Raw genomic sequence first — 18443 nt, 5'->3', positions numbered from 1 at the left:
ATGCCCACAGCACCTGTACCTTCTGCTAGTACCAGTCTGCACCCTGGATTGTGGCAGTGGCTACCATCCAGGAGAACTCCTTTCTGAGGTTACAGATGGCAGGGCCACACTGATTTCTGCATCATGAAGAATTTATATCCAGGGCTGGGAAGCCTCCTAGCCTGTTTGTGGCAAATCTCCAGCTCTGGGGTTATCTCTGTGACTGCAGATACCCCAAATTATAACCACCCACCATAGTATTCTGTTTACCTGCTGATTCTGAGCTGAGGGCCTGAAGTGTGGGAGACAGGTCCCTGGGGTACTTTCATCCACTGAAACTCTCCTAAAGTTTTGGAGTGACAGTCTGGGACAGACCACAACTTCACAACTTGTGAAGTCTAACTGTTGGGATGGAACGAGCTCATCTTGATGATCGGTGGAGGGGCAATGCACATACAGGCGTGGGCACCCAGCCAACTTCTATCTTTGCCATGATGCTTCTTCCCGTGATGCCATTTTGGCTTTGCTGACCATAACTAATCTCAACATTTTTCTTCTCTCCATAGGCCCCTCTACCAAGTTGCTGCACAGCCTCTATAGCAAGATCAGCCAGTACACGGAGCTCACCAACCACACCATGAGGTTTAATGCATTCATCTTTGGCCTCCTCAAGTAAGCAGACTCCCTGGACTGACTGCATGTCGTTGTCCAGGGCTGGTGGTATGTGCTAGTCCTTGACTGAAAGCAGGAACAGTTGCCAATGAAAAGACTTAAGAAACCTGGGAAGTCACTCCACAGCTGTAGGTGAGGGAAGGAAAAATCTGTGAGCCTCAGGGAACTCCAGAAGGATCAAAAACTATCCTCCCTACCAGGCCAGAACTGAGAAGTGATGGCTGTAGCCCGCTGAAGAACACTGTCAGCTTGTTTTAGCCCCAAAACATTATGTGGGAAGAATCTGTTTGTCAGGGTTCATATAGGGATAGACATAACATACGCATCAATTACTCCTGAAAATCCCTGCTTGAATCACTGCTTCCTGGAGCTACAGTGAATCCCAGTGCATGAGGCTTTGAAGGAGAAATTGCCCTGGTTCAGGACTCAAGGCTGACGCAGACTGAATAAGCAGTGTGCATACTACACTCTGTGTTAGACAGAAGGCGGCCGCAGTAAAGGGATGAGTGCTGTTAGGATATTTCCCTGCTCCTCTCCAGTGATCAGCAACAGCTCTGACAGTGGCAACAGAGTCCCCAAGATCTCAAAATGTTGGGGAACCCCTACAAGCAGGAGCAATCTCTGCCCTGCTCTCCCCACCCAGGATGGCCCAGCTCTCCCCTGCTGGCACAGGATGCCAGCATATTTTGGGCAAGCCTGCAGCAATGTTCTCATGTTTGTAGATGATTTACCTCTTTCACATGAGCCCTTCTCAGCAAAGCTAAAGCTAAGCTCTGCCAAGGACACAGGAGCTAAATGGTGAGGAAACTTGCTGGAAACATGGTTGTTAGGGGTTACGGTTGCACGATGCATAAGGCATTGCATAAGGTTGCACAATGCATAAGGTAAAATAAACTGGCTCTGTGACAGGCTGGGTGGCTGTGATCAGTGCATGTTGATGGGAGTGAGCCACTGTCCTTTCACTAGATCTTGAGGTTCACAGGACTATGCTGTGTAAATGCCCTTTTCCAGCCAAACTTCTTGTAGAACAGCTAGGATAAAGGAAGTGAATTGATTTTCTCTTTTTCACAGAATCACAGAATCACAGAATCACAGAATCACAGAATGGTAGGGGTTGGAAGGGACCTCTGTGGGTCATCTAGTCCAACCCTCCTGCCGAAGCAGGGTCACCTACAGTAGGCTGCACAGAACCTTGTCCAGGCGGGTTTTGAATATCTCCAGAGAAGGAGACTCCACAAGCCCCCTGGGCAGCCTGTTCCAGGACTCCGTCACCCTCAGAGGGAAGAAGTTCTTCCTCATGTTCAGACGGAACTTCCTGTGCTTCAATTTGTGCCCATTGCCCCTTGTCCTGTCGCTGGGCACCACTGAAAAGAGCTTGGCCCCATCCTCCTGACACCCACCCTTCAGACATTTCTAAGCATTTATTAGGTCCCCTCGCAGCCTTCTCTTCTTCAGGCTGAACAAGCACAGCTCCCTCAGCCTCTCCTCGTAGGAGAGATGCTCCAGTCCCCTCACCATCCTTGTAGCCCTCCGCTGGACTCTCTCCAGTAGCTCCTCAACTTTCTTGAACTGGGGAGCCCAGAACTGGACACAGTACTCCAGATGGGGCCTCACCAGGGCAGTGTAGAGGGGAAGGACAACCTCCCTCGACCTGCTGGCCACACTCCTCCTAATGCATCCCAGGATCCCATTAGCTTTCCTGGCAGCCAGGGCACACTGCTGGCTCATGGTCAACCTGTTGACCACCAGGACACCCAGGTCCCTCTCCACAGCGCTGCTCTCCAGCAGGTCCGCCCCTAGTCTGTACTGATGCATGGGGTTGTTCCTCCCCAGGTGCAGGACCCTGCATTTGCCTTTGTTGAACCTCATCAGGTTCCTCTCTGCCCAACTCTCCAGGCTATCCAGGTCTCGCTGAATGGCAGCACAGCCTTCTGGTGTATCCACCACTCCTCCCAGTTTGGTGTCATCAGCAAACTTGCTGAGGGTACATTCTAACTCTTCATCCAGGTCGTTGATGAAGAAGTTAAACAAGACTGGGCCAAGTACTGACCCCTGGGGGACACCACTAGTTACTGGCCTCCAACTAGACTCTGTGCCGCTGATGACAACCCTCTGAGGTCTGCCATTCAGCCAGTTCTCAATCCACCTCACCGACCACTCATCCAGCCCACACTTCCTGAGCTTCCCTAGGAGGATGTTATGGGAGACAGTGTTGAAAGCCTTGCTGAAGTCGAGGTAGACAACATCCACAGCTCTCCCTTCGTCTACCCAGCCAGTCATGTCATCGTAGAAAGCTATCAGATTGCTCAGGCATGATTTCCCCTTAGTGAATCCATGCTGACTGCTCCTGATAACCTTCTTTTCCTCCACTTGCTTGTTGATGACCTCCAGGATGAGCTGCTCCATCACCTTTCCCAGGATGGAGGTGAGGCTGACCGGCCTGTAGTTCCCTGGGTTCTCCTTCTTGCCCTTTTTGAAGACTGGAGTGACACTGGCCTTTCTCCAGTCCTCGGGCACCTCTCCTGTCCTCCAGGACCTCTCAAAGATGATGGAGAGTGGCTCAGCAATGACATCTGCCAGCTCCCTCAGCACTCGTGGGTGCACTCCATCGGGGCCCATGGATTTGTGGGTGTCCAGATCGCTTAAGCGATCCCTCACACAGTCCTCCTCGACCAAGGGAAGGTCATGCTCTCTGTGGGCTTCCTCTCTTACCTCCGGGGCCTGGGATTCCTGAGGGCCTGCCTTGGCACTGAAGACTGAAGCAAAGAAGGCATTCAGTAGCTCTGCCTTCTCTGTATCCTCCGTCACCAGGACTCCCACCTCATTCAGCAGCGGCCCCACATTGTCCCTAGCCTTCCTTTTGCTGCTGATGTAGTTGAAGAAGCCCTTCTTGTTGTTTTTGACATCCCTTGCCAGCTTCAATTCCAGGTGGGCTTTGGCCTTCCTCGTTGCATCCCTGCATGCTCTGACAACATTCCTGTATTCTTCCCAAGTGGCCTGCCCCTCTTTCCACATTCCATGGACCTTTCTCTTCCACCTGAGCTCTGCTAGAAGCTCCTTATTCAACCATGCAGGTCTCCTGCCTCCTTTGCTCGATTTCTTTCTCAGGGAGATGCACCGCTCCTGAGCATGGAGGAAGTGATGTTTAAACAGCGACCAGCACTCATGGACCCCCCTGCCTTCGAGAGCCCTGGCCCACGGGATTCCTCCCAGTAGCTCCTTGAAGAGGCCAAAGTTAGCCTTCCTGAGGTCCAAGGTTTTGATCTTGCTTATCGCCCTGCTTCCTCCACGCAGGATCCTGAACTCAACCATTTCATGGTCACTGGCAGCCGAGGCTACCTCCAACCTTCACATCCTCCACCAGGCCCTCCTTGTTTGTTAGTACAAGGTCCAGCAGAGCGCCTTTCCTTGTTGGTTCCTCCACCACTTGCATCAGAAAGTTATCATCGATGCTCTGTAGGAACCTCCTGGATTGCGCGTGCCTAGCTGTATGGTCTTCCCAGCTGATGTCAGGGTGAACCATGTCTTTCTTTCTCTGCTTGTTTTCCCTTTCTGCAGTATCCGGTCCTTGGAGTTCTGGTTCAACCACCTCTACAACCATGAAGGTAAGAGCTTGAGGGCCGTGGGCTGCAGTGGGGGCCAAATTCTGCACAATGTAGAGCACAGATCTCACCTCTGGGGAACGCATATCTCTTGGTCTCTCAGCCTAGACTGCTCCCCTCTGCTCTGAGCTGAAGAACTATACTATACACAGTCCCAGTGTACGTGTTGCTGGAGGGCTGCTCAGCTAAAGAGTGCAAGGTAGAAGTCAAAGCTCCACACAGCTCCCTCCACCTGAGCTGTGGAAAAGCTGGCCAACCATGTCCTTCCCAGCTGCAGCTAGTACCCAAGATTATAATTTCCAAAGCAAATTTTACTGGATGTATCTGTTTTTTCAACCAAAAATGTTTCTGGAGTGTACAGATAACTCAGCAGCAATGACCAAGCTGCCAGATGCTTAGAAGCAGTATGACTAAGTGCTAAGTGCACAGTGAGACAGACACCCTCGACCTGCTGGACCCCTGAGAGTGCTGCTGACTCAGCCCATGCTCAGCCCAGGGCCCCGTGCACTGCAAGTCCAGCCCAGTATCTTCTGGCAGGTTTGGGGACTGACAACAGACATTTCTCTGGTCTGTGTGTTCAGTCAGCACTTCTCTCTGGAGCAGACAGGAAAAGATACTTGCCTTTGTACTGAGCAGTGTGGCAAGAGAAAGTACCCTTTTTTTCTGGAGCAGAAGACGACCATCTGTTTCAAGCCATCATTAAGAGATGGAAATGTGAGCAACAGCTAGGGCTGTCAGGACACAGAAGGCTAGGAAAAGACGTTGGAGATAAGGTGCAAGTCCTGACTATGGCGTAAGATTGTTATCTCACTGGAGCCAAACTGCCACAAATTCTGTTCCCATCCATCTCTCTCCCTAGGAGTGAGACTTGACAACAAAGTGGGGGGGGGGGGGGGGGGCGGGCACTGCAGATGTGGTCCAAAAGATGAATGCTGCAGGTAGAAATGCTAGTTCATTTTGTTAGGATCCACAGTTCAGTCCAGCCAGATCCCTGGAAAGACTGTATTCAGCTGTCCCCGACACCTCTCTCTCCACAGGGGACTGGTACTGGCAAGATCTGACAGGCAGGTCCTGGCTGCAGGTGTGACTGGAAGCAGGACCTGGGCCAGTTTTCCCAGAGCTCACAGAGCATGTGGTGCTCCCTGACCCAGTGCTGAGCCTCACACTGCAGCCACAGCTGTGACCAAAAACTAGTGTCCAACTCCTTTCCCCATAGCTTCAGCAACTTCTTGGTGGCTTGACAAAGGTGGCAAGGGCCTCTCATTTAATTAGATGTCTCTTACCCTACAGATATCATCCTGGCACACTATCAGCCGGTAGGCTTCTTGTGCCTGTCTCATAGTGTGTGCCAGCCTCTTTTTGAGGAGCTCCTGCTCCTGCTCCAGCCTCTCTCCCTGCTACCCTTCAACCTAGACCTCCTTTTTGAGCATCACCTGATGCAGATGGGCAAAGAGCAGCAGCAGCAAAAGGAGCTGCTGCGTGTGAAGCAGGACCTGTTACTTTCCACACACTCCATCCTGCAGCTGATGCAGATGCGGAGCAGCAGTAGGGATCCTTATGACTGCAGCACTGCCCCTGAAGCATGCAAAGTGGGTGCCAGAGATGATGACATCTCACCAGGCTGCAGCCCCCAGGAAGTTTCGAGTGAGAAGGTCAAGGGAGTGGGGGCCTCCTGCGGAGATGGCAACGAGGAGGAAGAGCGGAGGAAGGTGCGAGAGAGCACGTGGGAGGGGAAGAAGGACAAGCAGGCGAGCTGGTGGTACCAGCTCATGCAGAGCTCTCAGATTTACATCGAGGGCTCGGCTGAAGGCTCGAAGTTCATCCGCTGTGAGAAGGCGGCGGCAGATTTGAATGCTGTACCCAGGTCAGCGGAGACGCACAAGGTACCACCCCCCCGCGAAGGGGTGGTGGAAGGTGCAGAGGCTGAGGGTACCTTGGAGGAGAGGTCCAAGGCTGCCAGCAAGCTAAGTCCTGAAGCTGTGGAAGAGCCCTTGGAAAAGCCCCAGCAGGTACCGGTCGGCGAAGAGGTGAAGGAATGGAGCTGGCCCTTCTGGATGGGCAGCCCCCCAGACTCGGTGCTTACAGAGCTGAAGCACAGCAAGGAAAAGGAGACTGGGACTCGGCAAAGAGTGGGAGTAGCAGTAGCAGCCCCCCAAGAGGAGAGCAGCATCAGTGCATCACAGGGCAGCCAGCCCATCAAGTGGGGACACTTGTTTGGGTCCAGGAAGGTGCAAAAAGAGCCCAGGCAGCCTCACAGGTAGGGATAAGGCTGGGGAGGGCTGGTTAACCTGGGGTTGCAGCAGTGCAGGTGGAAGTCAGGTCAATAGCCGACTACTGGGCTGCACCATGGTGGTACATCAGAGGCAGTGTGTGAACGGAGAGGTCTGTCACCCCTGCCCAGCCCTGCATGCCCACACCACTGTTTCCCTCCTCAGCTCCTACCCTTGCTCAGTCTTCTGCCTGAGCTCTACCACTGCCTCGGCTCCTAAGCCCCCTCTCCTCAGGAAGGGCACCTGCTACACCGCCCCCATCATCACCTCATTCCTCCCAAAAACATGTACTAAGTGAGAGCAAAACATGGAGCCATCCCTGTTGCTCACAACGGGTGAGGAGGAGGCAAGAAGTTGCCCCATGTAGCTGGGCCCTCCCCACATTGCCACTCCATCTGCACCCTTCTTGCTTCTATGGCCACTGGAAATGTCCTTCCCAGTCTAGGCCATGATGTGTCTGGAGGATGTTGAGCCCTCTCCGCCAGCAGGCAGCCTGGGGACTACAGTGCACTTTGTGCATTGAGCCAGACCTCTAAGGCATGGCCTTGCCATGAGAGCAGCTGTTCCTTGCCCCTGGGTACACTTCTCTGACACTACCTGCTTCTATCTCCTTTTTGCAGGTTGCCCTCCAACTGGCTGAACTTGGACAAATCCATGTTCCAGCTGGTGGCCCAGACAGTCAGGGCAAGCATGTGGCAAGAAGCAGCCCCTGAGCTGGAGACCCCCCAGCCAGAGCCACCTGAAGTGCCCCCTGAGGCATGGCCAACCTGGGGGTTGTCTTCCCACCCTCCCTGGTGAGCAACACCACGTGGCCGTCCTGCAAGTATTGGGACAAGGTGGGCTGGGGTTGGCACGGCTCTGCCTGTTTTGGTTCACCTGGCCCCCTTTGTACTCATGGACCAGGGGACGGATCAGGGCAGTGACACAGCTTGTGCATCTGTCCACCCTAATTCTGCAATCTGCAGGTGATGGGGAGCTGGGGGGCAGCTGAGAGCCTGGCTGGAGAGGGAGACAGGGAGTGTTTTCCTCGCTCCTCTATGCCCAAGGTGGTCCCTGGGCTTCAATGGAGTGAGTGTGCTGTGGCAAGTTAATCCTTCCTCCCCTCCCTGCAGTGAGGTGAAAGCTCTTTGCCATCACATTGCCACCAAGGCAGGACAGCTGATCTTCAACAAGGGGGACATCCTGCACATCATCTCCAAGGTGGACGGTAACTGGCTGCAGTGCAGCCTCAGCTCTGAGAAGGGACTGGTGTCCATCATGTACGTCACTCACCCGGAGGATGAGGGCTACTGACATGGCTGGGAGGCCAAGCACAGTACTGTAGGCTACTGAGGCTCCTCTGAGGAAATGCACCCTGCCAGAGGAACAGACACAGCTTCTTGCTAGTTTCTTACCATTACAGAATACAGTAACTGTAGGTGGTTCCTTCTTGCTCCCCCTCATGCAGCTTCCAAAGGCTGACTCGGCCCCTGGGGCCTTCTGCGAGCTGCACCTCATATTGCCAGGTATCACCGTGCATGCAGCCACACCAGGGACTGTCTGAGCCCCCTCCATCCCACTCCATCTCCAGCACCCATAGGCGATGGACTGCCAGGGCAGTGCTGCCCCACTGCATGGCTCGGTTTCACGCTGGAGGGTGCAGGATGCTAGCAGTCCTCTCCCCAGGGGTGACAGTGCAGTCTACAGCCTTCAGCATCCCTGGCATCATCAGCTGCAGGAATGGGTGCACCCTGTGTTGGCAAGGTCTCTGCAAGGCTGGGCTGATGGGCTGCGTTGCAGCTTGAAGGGAGACTGCAAGGTAGGCTCCCCCACACTGGAGCAGCCCTGTTCTAATGTGTAATAGCAGTGCCTGGTGGGTTGTACCGGGCCAAGTGGCCTGGCACTGCCATGCTGCAGAGCCTGGGGCTGTGCCTGGCCACAGCCAGGAGAGGGGGACAGGGTACGCATGTGCATGCGGAGCAAAGGGGTGCATGGAATCATGAGGAAAGAGTGTGGATGTTCAGTGCTACATAGGTCCAGCATGAGTAGAGCTACCCTGTGTGGAGATGGGTGCTTTAGGGGGTCGCCTTGTGCCCTCCATGCTGAGCAGGGAGCCAGTGCCTAGGATGACCTGGGATGCTTAGTGGAGAGGGGGTAGGAGGGGAAGGGGAGAGGGCAGGGTCCTTGACTGGGCTAGGGAGGCTCTTTGCATTTGGGGGCAGTGCTCCCAGCAGGTAGAGCAGCGGGGGCTCCCAGAGAGAGCTGGGGAGATAGGGAGGGAGGAGTGGTGCTTCCCTTGGCACAGGGTTTCTGGTCTTGCTGAGCAGTGCCGTGGGGAGGGGGCAAGTGTTGTGTACAAGCACAAGGGGCTGCTGGGGGTCCTGGGGTCCTCAGTAGAGGCAATGCCAGTCAACCCCTTCCTTCCCATGTTCATGCTGCCCACTGCGCATCAGGTAGGGAACAGTGTTAATGAAATGCCGTGCCAGTATTTGGTGCCTTGGCCAGGTTGACGCTGCTCGCAGCATCGTGCCTTGGCTGGCTTCCCCACGGCAAGGGGCCCTGGTCTTGCAAGGTTACCTTCTGCTTGTACATCGCTTAGCAGACATTGCACCATATTTAATTTGCATTTCCCCATTAGAACAAGGTGTCTTGCCTTTATTTCTTTATTTATAATGCATATTAATAAAAACAGTGCTGATTGAGCTCCTGCTACACAGCCTTGTGATTTCAGCCCCTCAGGAAGGGCCTGAGGGGTACCTGTGCTGGGACACTGCACTGCAGGCTTTGTCCTGCCTCTGGCCACAGCCAACACCAGAGCTTCAGAAGGAGATAGGTTGTCCCTAACTATCTTTGGCTCATGGCAGACCAGGGGAGAAGGGAGGAGATGATAGACCCCACATGGCCAAGAGTAGTTGATTCAGTCCCTGTACAGTCCAGATGAAGTACAGGACCAGACATCCTTTCCTCATCCCTCTGGTGTATTCCCAGCCCCAGGCTGGATGTGGCTGCCCCTGCCTGGGTATGTTTTTTCTCTGCTGTCCTGCATGAGCCCATGTTGTTTTGACCCTTTCCAGCTCTGGCAGTAGTTGGCCAGTGGTGCCACACAGGCTCAGAGGCTCTTCCAAGACTTGGGGCAGGCAAGAAGGAGCTGGCCATTAGGGGCACCACTCCTGAGCATTTCATAAACCTGTCCCATCTTTTGTTCTTGCTGAAAATGGGTTGCTTTGACCTGTCAGTTCAGACTGAGGGGGGGAGGGGGGCTACATCACATAATCAGATGATGGCATGTCTCAAGGAGGCAGCGTTGTTCGGAGTTCCTTGTCTTTATTCCTTGTGCATGCTCGTGGGGGCCGAAGCAGGTTTCAGACAAGAGTATACACCATTTCAGTCTGGCATCTACTTCTCCAGGGTGCTCAGTGTTGTGAGTAAGGTAGCCATAGGTGTGGTGTAGTGGGTTGACCTTGGCTGGACACCAGGTGTCCACCAAGCCACTCTTCACTCCACCTCCTCAACTGGACAAGGGGTAAGAAAATAAGATGAAAAAAACCTCGTGGGTCGAGATAAAGGCAGTTTAATAAAGAAAAGCAAAGGCTGCACATGGAAGCAAAGGAAAAAAATTATTCTCTACTTCGCATCAGCAGGTAATGTCCAGCCACTTCCTGGGAAGTAAGATCTCAGTGCACATAGTTGTTGCTCCAGAAGGCAAACACTTTAATAACAAATGCTCCCCACCCCTCCTCCTTTCTCTTAGCTTTTATTGCTGAGCACAACTATGGAATATCTCTTTGGTCAGTTTGGGTCAACTGTTCTGGCTATGTCCCCTCTCAACCTCTTGCCCACCTCCAGCCTGCTGGCCTTTGGGGGTGGGAGGGGGTTGGAGAGACTGCCTTGATTCTGTGGGAACACTGCTCAGCAATAGCCAAAACATTCGTGTGTTATGAACACCTTTCTAGCTAATAATACAAAGCACAGCACTATGGGGGCTGCTATGGGGAAAGTTAACTCCATCCCAGCCAGACCAAATACATGTGACTAAACTGGAACTTGTAACCTGCAGGCAGCAGGAGGAAGTCCTGAGTAGCAGGGGAAGGAGACAGTGAAGGATGGGTTGTGGGTCTGGGACCCAGAGCCTGGGACAATATGGCCATGAGGCTCAGTGGCTGCAGATCACTAACAAGGAGGGGCTCCGGGACTTTTAAACTTAGACTAGCATGAGTATTGGATCTCCAAGTCCAGCAGGAATGAGCCCCAAGAGCCCACCCATTCCCTTCACACCTCGGTAGCCCCCAGGAGAAGGGAAAAGCTCTGCTTGAGGCTCCAGCCTTTGCTGCAAGGACACCGCACTGGATCTTGTTGCATCCATGTGGACAAATGGTCTGCAGTGGTGGAGTGAGTCAAAACAGTTAAAAAAAAATCCAGAAATTAAGCAGCGTAAGCCCCTGTCCTGGCTTAGAGAGGCACAGAGCAGCCAGGGCTTGCACATGGGCTGCTTTAATAAACCTCTCAGAGGGGATGGTGGTCAGGGCTGTTTACAAATTGCACGGGGCCAGGCTGTTCTCCCCATGTGTGCAGGCTGGATCAAATGGGGAAGGGGACTGTGTGCTGCCAAACTGCCCCATGGGGTGCTGAGTCAGCCCCAGGGCAGAAGAGGGGATTTCTAGCCACCTGTGCTGCTGGCACTGACACTGAGTGGCTCTCAGCTGAGTTCAGCCACAGGGATAGTGCTCACTGCCAGGGCATCCTTGGATGTAGAGGAGGTTGTAGGAGGGCGATTACGGTGTGAGAAGCTGGATTTGGGGTCACCGCTACGGGATTTGAAGCTGCTGAAGTCTTCTTCAGGGTCATCTGGCTAAACTCAAGCAGAGTCCAGTTGGTGGTTATCAAATAGCCTGTCCCGATCAGGAACTGGGCATGGAGCATGAAGCCCGTGAAGCCTGCATGGCTGGAAGGCATGTGGAAATGTGTATGGGGCAGTGGCTGCCAGTACTGCTGCTGTGACTTGGGTGGCCCTGACAGTGGCCTGGCCCCAGAGGGTCAGCTGCAGAATCGTGATGGGGACATGGGGTCGTGAGTACCACCAGGGGCAGGCTGAGCAAGGAGAGGAGCTGCCAGGTACTGCCATGCCCTGGAGCTGACCCTGGTCTGAGAAGGGCAGCTCAGCCAGCCCCCAGCACAGGGAGCTCAGCATCCCTCGGCACCCCTTTGGCTGGGACATGGCAGCAGAATGGTGGGTGCTGTGGGGTGTGGGTGGTGATGGAGAAAGGGATGGGTGCTGGCCCACAGCCTTGTGAGCACCTCCAGAGCAGACGGGAGCAGGTAAGATGGTCATGCTGTGTGCATGACCCCTCCTCGGCGCTTCCCTGAACCCAAACTCAGCAACCCTTCACTCTAGCAAACAGTACAGGTCCTTGGCCTCATTACTGCACCAGTCAAAGTCCCTTCCCAACCTCCTGGTGGCAGGCTTCCTGCCAGGGCCAGCCCCACATCCCCCTGCCCTCTGTGGGCACATGGCAGAGCAGTTACCAGCCCCAGCACCAATGCCCACCCCAGCACCAGTGCCCACCTCACATGCCCTGAGGCACAGAGCTAGGCCAGGGGCAGCTCCAGACCAGCAGTGAGATGCACACTCAGTCCTGCCCATCTCCCATCACTCTCCTGTGCGGAGTCCTAGAGCAGTGGCCATGTCCTCCACTCCTACTCCTTGCAGGCAGCTCTCAGACACTGCTCGGTGAAGTTGCTCCTGGCCTCGTTGCAAATCTTGGAGTAGGTCTTAACAAAGAAGTGCTGGGGTCTGGAGATGAACCCTGGGAGAAGATCATCTGGCATGCGGGAAGCAAAGAGGAGCCCAGCTTCATGGTATGGGGGGGTCTGCTCTAGGGTGATGGGGGGGGTCTTTGGGGCCCGGCAGTGGGGGAGATAAAGACATGGGGTGATAGTGTGACTGGGAGGGGATTAAGGGTGCACTGGGAGTCCAAATGCACACGACAACCTGAGGGTTGCCTGCTGGTGCCAAGTGCTAGGGAGTCCTGACAGGTCCCCTTAGACTTTCTCTGCCCAGGTTGTCAGGACCTGGCTCATCATCAGGGCAAAGGCTGTGTCCATGGCCCCTGGATGCTTGCCAATGCTGAAGCAATACTGGCAGCTCTCAGAGGCTTCTGTAGGAGACTGGAAAGGGAGGAGGCACCTGAGTACCAGCAAACTGCCAAGCTGCCTTGGGGACAGGCTGGGAGAACTGAGGTGGGAATGCACATTTGGGCAAGACAGGCAGGGAGAGGTGGGACAGGGATGTACATGGAGTCAGGACAGTCAAGGAGAGGTAGGATGGGGATGTACACAGGGCAGGACAAGTGGCCCCAGGGGTGAGCACAAGGCCCTGGGAGTCTGCAGCCACAGCAAGCTGATAGAGAGCTGTCATTGAAGGGGAGAACCCTACAGCTGAGACAGAATGTCATGAATAGTTTCTGAGGACAGACCTGCAAACCATGCCAACCAGCACAACTCACAGGAAAGCAGAGGGTATCTTGTTGAACAGACTCAGTAGCAGCCAGTATCAGGACTGGCAAAGGAGTGTGACTGTCATGTCACTGTGACTGGGTGGCATCTGATGGAGAACAAAGAAGGTACCCCATTAGCATGGCAGCTTTTCAAGGCACTAAAGGCTCTAAAACCTGAGCAAGTGGGGATGTGTCAGAGTGGTGGGAAACACAGGCTCATGTGCTGCTGGGATCAACCCTTCTCTTGCAAGGGCTGCAGACAGCACAGAGCTCGAGGGCAGCAGAGGGGTGGATGTCTGCTCAAGGGAGCATGGGGCAGACACCTATGTGTCCACAGGAAAGGCCCACATGTCGGGGGGACGCCTTTCCCTCCTGTGCCCCTCCTGGCAGCCAGACCTGGTGCTCACCCTGCCAGCATCCATCAGGTGGGGACACATCCCCAAATCCCATGAGGCTCCATGCAGCAGTCACGTCATACAGGGCAGGGGCTGCCAGGCTGGGGATGGGCATGCAGGTGACTGACACTTCTTCAACCACTGCTTTGGGGACATCAAGCCATGTATGAGCTCATATTAACCCCTGAGAGCTTTGTGCGTGCTGAATACAGCTGAACATCCAGCTTTCAGGCTAGCCCAGATGGAGCATAGCACGGGGACATGCCAGGTCCCTGCATGGTGGCAGGTCACAGGAGCTGCTTCCCAGGTCCCTGGTCAGTGTGACCCCCGCTTGTGGCAGTAGCCCAGGAGTGCTGAGGCAGGACCAGATGTTGGGGCACAGCCCGGTTCCCTTTCAGCCAGCAGCACCGTCCTGGAACTCAGCACTGAAATCAGTATCTGCCATGCAGACTTCACTTCCTTCCTCAGCCCCTTTGCTGACTCTGCCTCAGTGCCCCCATCTATACAATGAAACCCAGGAGGTTTCCTCTGAACAAATTTTAGTGGCAGCATTGCCCATGAGTGGCTTTCACAGCCCAGCACCCTCGCTGTGGTGCTCATGGGGACACACTTGCTGCAAGGCAAGAGCCAGTCTCTGCACACCAGCAGCTGTGCGTGGTCCATGGATGACAGCACAGGGGATTTTTAGGTGAGAATTGGTAAGCCAGGTGCTACTCCTGTAGAGCATTGTGCAGGGCAGTAGCACGCGTGGTTGCAAGCACTGATTTCCAGACGAGGGCAGGAGCCCTGCCTCCAAGGTGTGGCCCCAGCAACGGGGTCCCTACTTTAGAAGATGGATGCAGACCCCTTTGCACCACAGATACACCTTTGGGAACAGGGATCCCAACCAAAAGAAAGAGACAGGGAGTAGCACTACTGCTGTTGGTCTTCAAGCACCCCAATGGCTGGTTTGCAATACCAGGCAGAGGGAAGCAAGGTGTCGGTGTGTGGCTCCTCCATGCGCGCCACAAGTCCAGGGAGGAAGATGAGGAACTGAGTTCTGTGCAGGACTGGGGAGAGAACATTCTCAGCAAAGGGCTGCCTGCTGTTGACAGTCACAATATGCTTCATTTCCATGACCCTGTGTAGTCACCAAAGACTAAAAAGTCCAGGGGCATCATGTTCAGCTTCACAAGGTGGAAATGCATGAAATGAGGAAACTTGGATAAAATGAAGCTGAAAGAAACAGCATGGTCACGCAGTGTCCAGCAAGCCTGCAAAGATTTAAGGCAGCTTTTCAGGGTTCCTGCTATCAAAAGGCAGAGAGGAATCAGCAGGGCTAACTGTCAGGGCCAGAGGTTATTCAAAACAGAGAGGCCCCCTTCAAAGAGCTGAAGTCATGTCTAGATGACAACAAATAGTATCAATCAGGCAGGTAAGATGACAGAATCTCAAAATGGTATCAGTTGGAAGGGACCTCTGGGGATCATCTAGTCCACCCGTTTCAACCAGGGGACACTGTTTATATATGGACCTGGAAAGATGAACCATTGAAAGAGAACTGGAAAGGACCCTATACCGTGTTATTAAAGACTTGTACTGCGTTCAAGGAAGAGGGAATTGATTCTTGAATTCATTATACGCAGGTAAAATAAGCACCGAAACCTGACAGAATCACAGAATGTTAGGGATTGTAAGGGACCTCTGTGGGTCATCTAGTCCATTCGCCCTGCCGAAGCAGGGTCATCTACAGCAGGCTGCACAGGACCTCGTCCAGGCGGGTCTTGAATATCTCCAGAGAAGAAGACTCCACAACCTCCCTGGGCAGCCTGTTCCAGGGCTCTGTCACCCTCAGAGGGAAGAAGCTCTTCCTCATGTTCAGACGGAACTTCCTGTGCCTCAGTTTGTGCCCATTGCCCCTTGTCCTGTCGCTGGGCACCACTGAAAAGAGTCTGGCCCCATCCTCCTGACACCCACCCTTCAGATATTTATAATCATTTATAAGGTCCTCTCTCAACTCAGCCTTCTCTTCTACAGGTTAAACAAGCCCAGCTCCCTCAGCTTCTCCTCGTAGCAGAGATGCTCCAGTCCCCTCATCACCCTCGTAGCCCTCCGCTGGACTCTCTCCAATAGCTCCTCATCTTTCTTGAACTGGGGAGCCCAGAACTGGACACAGTACTCCAGATGGGGCCTCACCAGGGCAGAGTAGAGGGGGAGGAGAACCTCCCTCGACCTGCTGGCCACACTCTTCCTAATGCACCCCAGGATCCCATTGGCCTTCTTGGCAGCCAGGGCACACTGCTGGCTCATGGTTAACCTGTCGTCCACTAGGACACCCAGGTCCCTCTCCGCAGAGCTGCTCTCCAGCAGGTCCGCCCCAAGCCTGTACTGATGCATGGGGTTGTTCCTCCCCAGGTGCAGGACCCTGAACTTGCCCTTGTTGAACTTCATCAGGTTCCTCTGCGCCCAGCTCTCCAGCCTGTCTAGGTACACTCTGTCCCTTCATCCAGGTCACTGATGAAGAAGTTAAACAAGACTGGGCCAAGTACTGACCCCTGGGGAACGCCACTAGTTACAGGCCTCCAACTAGATTATGCACCGCTGATGACAATTCAGTCAGATCTCAATCCACCTCACTGTCCACTCATCCAGCCGACACTTACTGAGCTTCCATAGGAGGATGTTATGGGAGACAGTGTTGAAAGCCTTGCTGAACTCGAGGTAGACAACATCCACTGCTCTCCCCTCATCTACCCAGCCAGTCATGTCGTGGTTTAGCCCTGGCCAGCAACAAAGGATCATGCGGTCGCTCTACCGCCCCTCTCCCCTCTGGTGTGGGGAGGAAAATGGAAAGAAAAAGGAAAAACTCGTCGTTCGGGATAAGGACAATTTAACAAAACAGTAAAGGAAGCAGTGACAATGGCAATACCGATAAGAAGAATATACAAAACCAAGGGAATACACAGAGCAACTCTCTCTCACCACCCAATGCCCAGCACATTCCTGAGCCCCGATTAACCTTCCCCCCGGCCAGCTCTCCCACTCAGAACTGAGCGTGATGTTACATAGTATCGAATAACCCATTTGTTTGTCCGTTTTGGGTTAGCTGGCCTGGCTGTGTCCCCTCCTGGCTTCTGGTGAAAATTAACCCTATCCTGGCCAAACCCAGGACATTATCCACCCTTTATTCTATACCATCTACATCAGACCACATGGCGAAGGGCTCCGGAGCGAGAGATCGTGCCGAGGGAACCTTTTCTAAGCAGCAGAACTGCCGAGACAGGCACCCAGGGAGAGAGAGGGTGCCCCCCCACCACCAAGTGCAGTAAGTGCTGAGCCCTGAGGAGCAGCAGCTCTGACTCAGTGTGGGCGGGGTCAAGAGCAATGGTGGCACCCTCCCCCTCACAAAAGCATCTCCTGGGGAGGGCAAGCAACCCAGAGCGCAGCGAACAGGATGGGCAAACAGGGCATGGCACATCAGCCAGGGCGTGGCACGGCAGTTTGCGTGGCTGTTCGCACAAGCAGGCAGGGCCCCGAGGCTCGGCCAGCTCCCCGGGTAAATTCAACTGGTGGTCATTGCTGGCTCAGCTAGGAGATATCAAGCTATGGTCTCCACTTGCCCGAAAGCCGTCACCAGGCAGAATGTGGCAACCCAGACAGAGCTCCCGTATAAACAGGCAGCTGTGCAGGTCTCTGGCTGCAAGGAGTGCCTGATCCTGTCACTGGTATCGGAGGGCAGCAGGCAGAACGCCTGTGTGTGCTGTGACCAGGTGGATGACCTGCTCAGCCTGGTGGCAGAGCTCAAAGAGGAGGTAGAAAGGTTAAGGAGCATCAGGGAGTATGAGAGGGAGATAGACTGGTGGAGCCACACCTTGCCATCCCCGAAACAAACACAGAGGATGGACACTCCACGAGAAGCAGAAGATCCCCTGCCCTCTCGCCACCAGGCAGAAGGAGAGGACCCGAGAGACAGCGGGGAATGGAAATGGGTCCCTGCTCGGGGCGGCAGGCAAATCCCCTCCCAGCCTCCCTCTCCACCCCAGGTGCCCTTACACAACAGGTATGAGGCTCTGGAACCGGAGGGCCAGGCAAATGATGAGGCAGACGAAGGCCCATGCATGGGGTTGCCCAGAGCTAGGCAGTCAGCCCTGCGCATCATGACTGCCTCCACGAAGGAAAAAAGAAGGGTCATTGTCATAGACGACTCCCTTCTGAAGGGAACAGAGGGCCCGATATGCTGACCAGACCCATCCCACAGGGAAGTCTGCTGCCTCCCTGGGGCCCGGGTGAGAGATATCGCTAGGAAACTCCCTGGTCTGGTATAGCCCTCTGACTATTACCCGCTCTTAGTTGTTCAGGTTGGCAGTGATGAGGTTAGGGACAAAAGTACACGGGCAATCAAAAGGGACTTCGGGGCTCTGGGGCGACAGGTTAAGGGATCAGGAGCACAAGTGGCATTCTCCTCTATCCCTCCAGTTGCAGGGGAAGATGAGGGAAGAAATAGGAGGAGTCAACAGATCAATACCTGGCTCCAAGCCTGGTGTCATAGGCAAAATTTGGGGTTCTTTGATCATGGGTCAGTTTACATGGCACCAGGCCTGCTAGCAACAGATGGGGTACACCTGTCGCAAAAGGGGAAGAGGATCCTAGCTCAGGAGTTAGCAGGGCTCATTGATAGGGCTTTAAACTAGATTGGAAGGGGGAAGGGGATAAAGCCAGGCTAGCTAGTGAAAAGCCTGGGGGTGGCAACTCAGCTGTTAGTGGACGGTGTGATAGTGAGAACCTTCACTCTGCTGTGTCAGTGAAGGTATGGAACAGGGAGCTGTGTGGCAGCAACGGTGCAGCTTCATCGGGGGCTCAGCTCAAATGCCTTTATGCAAATGCACGTAGCATGGGGAATAAACAAGAGGAGCTAGAGATGTGCGCACATCTGCGGGGCTATGAGATCATCGGCATCACGGAGACATGGTGGGACAGCTCCTATGACTGGAGTATTGGAATGGGAGGATACAGGCTCTTTAGGAAAGACAGGCAGGGGAGACGAGGAGGAGGTGTTGTCCTCTATGTCAAAGA

The 18443-nt window shown here is 54.2% G+C and overlaps 1 protein-coding gene across 8 annotated transcripts in view; it reads left to right on the top strand.

Annotated features, from left to right (window-relative positions):
• The window catches only part of LOC142365615 (AP-4 complex accessory subunit RUSC2-like), a 57422-nt gene that overhangs the window by 27738 nt on the left and 11241 nt on the right, over positions 1-18443 (top strand). For 6 of the 8 annotated variants that reach the window (XM_075446567.1, XM_075446565.1, XM_075446570.1 and 3 more), the window contains 4 exons: positions 546-651; positions 4210-4256; positions 5544-6510; positions 7144-7317. In XM_075446567.1, the coding sequence (XP_075302682.1) occupies positions 546-651; positions 4210-4256; positions 5544-6510; positions 7144-7317 (1294 nt within the window). Of the gene's footprint in view, positions 1-545; positions 652-4209; positions 4257-5543; positions 6511-7143; positions 7318-7635; positions 8646-18443 lie in introns of those variants that run through there. The other 2 variants (XM_075446566.1, XM_075446568.1) reach the window with 2 other exon arrangements.

Source organism: Opisthocomus hoazin, chromosome W (assembly GCF_030867145.1).
Source record: "Opisthocomus hoazin isolate bOpiHoa1 chromosome W, bOpiHoa1.hap1, whole genome shotgun sequence".
NCBI lineage: Eukaryota > Metazoa > Chordata > Aves > Opisthocomiformes > Opisthocomidae > Opisthocomus > Opisthocomus hoazin.
The sequence above is the reverse complement of the archived record's forward strand: the minus strand, read 5'-3'. Positions and strand labels throughout refer to the sequence as shown.